This window comes from Chaetura pelagica, unplaced genomic scaffold, assembly GCF_000747805.2.
Source record: "Chaetura pelagica isolate M959 unplaced genomic scaffold, ChaPel_1.0 scaffold24, whole genome shotgun sequence".
NCBI classification, from domain to species: Eukaryota; Metazoa; Chordata; class Aves; order Apodiformes; family Apodidae; genus Chaetura; species Chaetura pelagica.
This window is the reverse complement of record NW_009953077.1, coordinates 5,106,144-5,113,379: the sequence shown is the minus strand read 5'-3', so window position 1 is coordinate 5,113,379 and position 7,236 is coordinate 5,106,144. Positions and strand designations below refer to the sequence as shown.

General features: G+C 58.7%; 1 protein-coding gene across 1 annotated transcript in view; it reads right to left on the bottom strand.

The window, feature by feature from the left end:
• The window catches only part of CACNA2D2 (calcium channel, voltage-dependent, alpha 2/delta subunit 2), a gene marked incomplete at its 3' end in the record, with an annotated part of 172,639 nt that overhangs the window by 6,795 nt on the left and 158,608 nt on the right, over nucleotides 1-7,236 (bottom strand). The window contains exons 13-21 of the mRNA XM_009996966.1: nucleotides 7,135-7,184; nucleotides 6,452-6,541; nucleotides 6,226-6,294; nucleotides 5,737-5,811; nucleotides 5,223-5,297; nucleotides 4,979-5,050; nucleotides 4,583-4,654; nucleotides 4,344-4,405; nucleotides 2,468-2,544 (exon numbers count right to left, since the gene is read on the bottom strand). Of these exons, the coding sequence (XP_009995268.1) occupies nucleotides 2,468-2,544; nucleotides 4,344-4,405; nucleotides 4,583-4,654; nucleotides 4,979-5,050; nucleotides 5,223-5,297; nucleotides 5,737-5,811; nucleotides 6,226-6,294; nucleotides 6,452-6,541; nucleotides 7,135-7,184 (642 nt within the window). The remainder of the gene's footprint in view (nucleotides 1-2,467; nucleotides 2,545-4,343; nucleotides 4,406-4,582; nucleotides 4,655-4,978; nucleotides 5,051-5,222; nucleotides 5,298-5,736; nucleotides 5,812-6,225; nucleotides 6,295-6,451; nucleotides 6,542-7,134; nucleotides 7,185-7,236) is intronic.

Genomic DNA, 7,236 nt, shown 5'->3' with positions numbered 1-7,236 from the left:
AGGGGGGGGGAGAAAGAAGATGAGAGGAAGAGGAGGAAGAGGAGAGGAGTACAAAACACTCGTACTTGGTCCATCAGCATTGCCATCGCAGGGACGCCGGGAGGAGGCAACTCAAAGCTGATAGAACAGGGCTGAGGGTGACAATTCCACCTCCCTGCTGCCCTCCCCGCTGGCCCTGTCCCCCCGTGTGTCCCCTTGTGCTGCCGTGCCCCCTGCAGCCTTTCCCTGCCCGTGCCGGGGAACAGATGCTGCTGTGTGGGAGGGAGCATGGCCGGGCAGTGCATTCCGTGGGGCTGCGTGGGGTTGTGGATCCAGGCCCACGGGGCCTCTCCTGCATGGCCACTGACCAGGCATCGTGGGGACATGGGCCAAATCTTGCCCCGAGCTGCACGGGCTACATCCCACACCACTGCAGATGGGCACCAGCTCTGGCATCTCCCCACCTGCTGCGTTGGGACTTTGGGCTCATACTTGTCCCCCCGGGGGGCACGGATGGCACTGGGACACTGTGGCTGCCAGGGGCTTCATGCCATGCTGGGCCCCAGGGCAGCCACCCAGCAGCTGCAGTGGCAGGCAGCACCCCGGGGCTGGCCATCCCCATGCAGAGGGGTGGCATCACCCTGGGGTGGTCCCATCCCCCTCTCTGCTGAGAGTTCCTGCTTGGGGTCTTCCCCTGTGATGCCTGTCCCAGAGGGAGATGCCAGCAGAGGACTGGGTCCCCCACCTGCCCTCCGTCCCTGCCACCTTTGGGTGCCCACCCATGCCCCTCGCTCCCTGCACAGCCCTATCCCTTTCAGGTTGAGTTGTCTTGGGGAGGGAGGAAGCAGAGGAGCCAGGACAGGAGGAGAAGAGCTGGAGGAGGGCGAGCAGGGAGAGAGGAGGAAGAAGAGGGTGGTAGTGGGAGAGGAGGAAGAGCAGGGTATCAAACTAGCTACGAAAAACCTCGTGGATCAAAACCAGCAGTTTCATACGAGATCGGCTCTTGAACGGTATCGAACCGGGTTTGGGAGGGATGCGCGGGGAGGGAGTGGGGGATCGTCGTGACAAAGCTCTCATGGACAGAACAAGACACGTGGCTTTCAAATAAAGGGAGAACTGGAGGAGAGGAGGAGGAGGAGGAGGGAAGGGCGAGTTGGTGGCGGTTTGCAGGTTCGGCGTGGCAAACGGGCAGGGAGATGGGCAAGCAGGGGGACTGGGGGGGACTGGACACGGGGCAGGGGACGGGGTGGTGAAGGTGAGTGGTCTGAGACTGAAAATACTTGCCCTTCATTTTGATGTTTGGTACTGTGTGAATCCACCATAGAGAGAAAGCAAGAAAAACAACAAACAAAAAAACAACAAACAAAAAAAAAAGGGGGTTGGGTGGAAAGGGGGAAGGGGGGCACAAACAATATTTTATTCAATTGTTGTTTGAATAAAAATATTGTGTATCATAATCATACCAAAAGGAAACCTCTTGCAAAAAACGACATGAAGAAAGAAAAAGAAAGAAAAAACCCAGTAACGAAAGGAAAAGGCCACGGTGAAATAAGAATTAAATAAAAATGCAAAGATATAACTAGAGAAATATATATATATATATATTCAATACTCCAAAGGAAAATGAGAGTCAGTAGCAAACAGTGCAACAGTCTTGATATCAAAATGTCCTCTCTGAGTTAGGGGGCATGCACGGGACAGGGGGCAGAGCTGGGGAGGATGGGGGGTCCCCCCTCCCGGGGACAGGGACAGCCTGGCCTCATCCCCACAGGATGTGGGGCTCCTGCTGATGGAGGGAGGGGCAGTAGGGGTGGATCCAGAGGGGGGCGGGGGCCCTGCCACTGGGGTGGCCAAAGGGTAGGAACAGGGGCAACTGGAGGGGAGAGGGAAAGGGTCCAGTTCTCCCACAGGGGAGAGGGTTCCCAGGAACACTGTGGGCCTGAGGTGGGAAAAAGGCTTTGGGGGGGGGGAGGTCAGGGAAGAGAGAAAGAGAGAGAAGGGGGGGCCAGGCTAACACATACGTACACGGATTAATTCCAAACAAAAATCGAAACCAACCGAAACCGAACTCATAAAAAGAACCATAAATGGCTTAAACTGAAACCAAAGAACCGTAACAAACCAAAGGAAAGTAAAGAGATCCATGCAAACTTTCCCAGGCTCACAAATTAACTGGCTGCTACAGCTTTATCCCTTGTCCCCTGCCTACAGCCTGGGGCTTGGGTTTTGGGGTGCAAAGCATAAGGACCAAACCCTGGCACCCCGGGGCACCCCAGGCAGGCAGCTCCTTTTCCCTCTGTGCTTCTCATGCTTCTCTTATTTTTAATCTTCCTGGGGTGTTGTTTTGTTGGTTTTATTTTGGCCTCTCATAGTGATCCCTAGCTCTTTTCACAAGTTTTTGCTTCGTGTTTCTCCCCCCGGCAGTCTCGGGCCGGCGTGGGGGCAGCGGGAGGGCGAGCGGGCGGGGGGAAAGCCCGGGGCTACTTACACTTCACTTGCAGGATCTGGTCGCTGAGGTTGGCCTGGATGTAGTAGGTGCTGTAGGGAGGCAGAACCAGCCCCAGGCTGCGGAGGGGGAGAGCAGACAGGCAGTATAACATGTTAAAACCACCCAAAGCCCTTAGCTGGCCCCCAGGCCCTGCCTGGCACCTCCCCAGCAGCACCCAGCCCCAGCTGATGGCAGGCAGCAGCTCCACAGGCCTCCTGCTGTGTCCTTCTCTCCAGGGACTGCAGCCAGGGCTGTTCTGGGGACAATGGGTGTCATTCCCAGATCACCCAGAGTCATCCTGGTGACAGCCAGGACTATCCTTGAAGCACCCAGGGCCATCCTGGTGCAACCAGAGTCATCCTCAAAGCACCTACGGCTATCCTTGGAGCAACCAGAACCATCCTTGGGGGACCTAGGGTCATCTTAGGGCATCCAAGACCACCCTTGGAGCACTCAGGGCCATCCTGGTGGTACCCAGGCTCATCCCCAGAGCACTCAGGGCCATTCTCAGAGCACCTGTGATCATCCTGGGGCATGCAGGGCCAGCCTTGGAGCACCCAGGGCCATTCTGCTGGCATCCAGATTCATCCCAAAAGCATCAAGACTATCCCCAGTGGACCTAGGGTCATCCTGGTGGCACTCAGAGCCATCTGGGGCACACCTGAGGACAGGAGGTGGCATGCCTGTCCAGCCAGGGCTGAGAAGGGAAGGACACACCTGCCTAGGAATCAAGGGAGAAGCACATGGAAGGGAGGAAGGCAAGAAGAGATACAGCACTTGAAAGAAGGAACAAAACCTTCCCAGTGAGGAGAGACCAAAGACAGTAATTACACAGGCACCAGATACTGGTGAGCTAGGAAGGAGAGGGATCCACCAACTGGGGGTTTGGCACAAGCAGCGCAGGATGGGGGTGGGAAAGGAGGTAGCAGGAGGTGGTGCCAGGGCTGCCAAACCTGTGGGACATGCTGCTGGAGGGAATTGAGGTCCTGGGTGCCAGCTGCAGCAGTTGATGGCCTTTGGTGACAGTGTTTGTGCCAAGTGCTGGCAGGGATAAGGAAGCAGCAGGAGGTGGGGACTGCCTTTGACTCTCATGGGATGTCATGTGCACCTGAGGCACAAGGACCTGGACCTGCCCCTCCAGCCAGTCCCATCTACACCTGGCAGCTCGAACTGTGCTTGCTGGGGTGCCCAGCAGAGGTGGTGACACCCCAAGCCACAGGTGGCAACAGAAAGGTGGTGACTTTTTTCTGTTCAGTGCTGGTGGTACCCTTAATGGTGTCTCAGGGAACTCTGGGGAAGACCCATGCTGTGGGACAGAGCCATGAGAGCACCTTCTGTCCTACAGATCAGCCCGCAGCCACAGCTGTGCCACACTGTGTCATTGTCCCCTCCTTAACAGTGCTGCTTGGCTCAAGAGAAGTGCCATGATAGGATCAGAGTTGTGTGTGGGACATCTGGCTGTGACCCCTGCTGGCCCCTCTTGAGCTGGGTGGTGAGGAGGAGGACATGGCAAGGGGACCATGAAGCTCTTCATGGGATGAAGGCAGCACTAGTTGGACAGCACAGACATGATGACACTGTAGTTTTTACACACCTGCTGGTCCAAACTGGGCAATAAATGCAGTCCCCTCCACCCTCAGCATGTGGGTGGGCACATGTCACTGTCACCCACCCCAGAGCAGGCAGAGACTGGCAGGCAGCACTTTTGGGAGTGCCCTTCAGAGCATCACTGGCTGTGGCAATGATCCGACTGGCGTGTTTGCAACCCCACAGCCCCTGGGACGTGTTCCTGGTGGCCTTGGGGACCTCCTGAGCTGCAGGCATGAGACCACAGCCCTGTGCTGGTGGAGGTCTGGGTGCTGGCAGCACTGCTCACCTGTAGTTGGTGCTTTTGATGGGCGCCCACGTGTAGGTCCTGAACACCTCGTCGATGTATTGCTGCGGGTCAGGGGGAGCCAGTCAGCCCTCTGTGGTACTGGGACCCTGCCAGCCTGGTGGCAGGGGACCCCAGCTCCAAGCCTGGTGCTGGGTGTGACCCCTCACTTTGCGCCACCAGGAATGGGTGCTCCGCATGGCAGTGGTTTCTGCCATGACCCCCTTCCCCTGCAGTCTTACCTCATCCAGGGACTTGATGAGGGTCTTGATGAACCTCTGCCCGTCATTCCCATCAATCATGCTTCTCCGGATCTGGGGGACATGGAGAAGGTGACTGAGGACCACAGAGCCCAGCCAGGTGCTCACAGGCACCCACCCCAGCTCTCTGGGGTGCAGGGGCAAGTAGCCCAGGGGGCTCAGGGACAGGCTGGGGAGTGCAAGGCAGGAGAGCTGGGCTGGCACCCAGGGGACAGTGACCCAGCTCCTGTCCCTGCCGTGGCCCCATAGGAGCTGTGCCGGGACCCTTAGGATGAGATGCTCCCCAGGGCAGGCTGGAGAGGCTGAGTGCCCTTTGCAACTGCAGATAGGGGTGGGGGTTCAGTCTGTACCCTAAGAGCTGCCCAGAGGTCTGCCCACCTCCTCCTTGTTCTCATCCTCCAGCTCAGCATCCAGGAAGTCCAGCGTCACCGGCTCGCGGAAATTGATGATCTGCAGGCAGAAAGGGAGAGCTGGGGAAGGGCTTAGGGCTCCTGCAGCCACTGCTGAGTCCAGACGAACTCATTACAATCCCCACAGCCAACTCCCAACAACCCTGGGAAGCTGCACGTCCCACAGAGCCTGGCTAACCCTGGCTGCTGCCACCCCACGGGCCCCTCCTCACCTGGGGCTGCAGGTTGGGGTGCAGCAGGACGTAGCCGTTCAGGTCGATGGCAAAGACATAACCATTTGCCCCCAGCTGTGGAGAACAGGAAGAGGGATGAGGCCAGCCAGCTGGTCTGCAGTGTGCTGTGCCCTGCTGGTATGATCCCCCTCACCTCTGCAGGCAGAGCTTGCCCCTCACCACCCCCTGGGCTCAGCCTTTTCCAGCCCTTTCTATTCTCAGACCAAAAGTATCTCTCACCCAAGCTCTGGATTTTCCTCGCTGACCCTTTCCCCAGGGAAATAAGGTTTATTCCCCACTGACCCTGCAAGGGTTTTGTCTCTGCTCTGGATACCAGAGCATCCCCCAGCTCTGATCCCTTCCTGCCCTCATCCCTTCCTGCAATCATGGCTTCTGCACTGGCTGCTGCCAGTGGTGCTGGAGGTGCTAGGGGTGCTGGAGGGGGTAGTCTGGGGCTCCCCTGGGGGACTCAGGCAGCACAGGGCAGGGAGGGAGGGGAAGGGGCCTCACGCACGTTGTATCGTGGTGTCAGCCTCTTGATGTCGTTGAGAGCCACGTCGATCCCCATCACACCCAGGATGAGCTGGTTCTGGAAGGAAGCACAGGGGGGGAGGAAGGTTGGAGTAGGGCTGTCACCTGCCGCTGCCAGCATGGGCACAGGCAAACAGGGGGATGGATTTCTTCTCCCCTCTGGGGACATGTGGGTCAGATCTGGACATAACAGGGACACAAGGTGGGATGTGCCAGCCCCAGCAGCCCTCCATGGGACCTGCAGCTGCCAGCTGTCCCCACTGAACCCAGAGAGTTAGCCAAGCTCAGTTTGGGTCCAGGGGACAGCAGTCACCCTTGGTTTCTTCCCATGAAGTTGGTGCAGAGCAGAAAGCATGCCAGGGGTGCCAGTGAACCCCCCTGCAGCCATGCACCCAGCTGTGGTGCACCCTCCCCAGCCCGCCATGACCCCACACCCAGGGGTCCCAGTGCAGCAGCAGCAACAGCCTCCTACCTTCCTGTCACTGCTGTCCTCTGTCAGGTTGAACACCGGCAGCGTGCCCGTCACCACCAGGCCCAGCCCCTGCACAAGCACAGAAGGGTGTCCCACAGCCCCTCGCTAGGACTGGGGGTGGGCATCAAAGGAGGATTACCCCCCTGGCAAGGGAGATGGGAGCATGTGCTCTGTGGGACCCTGGGGCCAGTGTCCCCTCTCACACCCCAGGGCTGGGGGTCCTTACCAGGGCATCCTGGTAGACATTGGTCCACTGAACCTGCTTGGCTCGGTTCCCTGCCAGGACCATGGGTCTGCCCAGCACATCCAGGTACTCCTGCAGGGATGCAGGGAAAGTGTGACACAGGAGCTGGATGTCTCTCTGCTCCAAGTCTGTGACACTGCTGTCCCCACGCATGTACCACAGTGCCAGCTGTGCCCTGAGGGGCTGCCCAGCTCAAGGATCCCCAGCACCTGCCCCTCACCCCACCCTGTGTGCATCCAGCAAAGAAAAGGGGCAGAAGAGGGGCAGGGGGACAGGGTTTGAGGAGGACACACTTGGCTCTGCTGGGGCTGGCCCTGCCTGTGCTCACTCCCTGCCCATGCTTGGCTCTGCTCTGTGCTGATTAACGCCTGATGTTTCATAATTAGTCACTCAAAAGGCAGCAGGTCCGTGGGGAGCTGCACAAGATGAATTACTTATTTCAATAGCAGGAGGGCCTGGCTGAGGGCTCGCCTGGCTCCCCAGCTCCCTGCCACACTTGCTGCCAGCCTTTGGGCTCCCTGCAGCAGGGCTGGGGCTGCATGAGTGTGTCTCCAGGCAGGACACCCCAGGAGGGCAGCTCTGCCTGCAGCTGCCAGGTGGGTGGCTCTGGGTGGCTCTGCCAGCCTGTCCCCTGCCTGTCCCCTGCCTCCCCTTGCCCGCTGTACCTGCGTGTTGATGCGGATGGCGCCGATGGAGGGGATTTCGAAGTAGTAACCTTGGAAAAGCAAGAGAAAGGCAGTTGCAGAGCTGGCTGCCTGTGCCGCTGG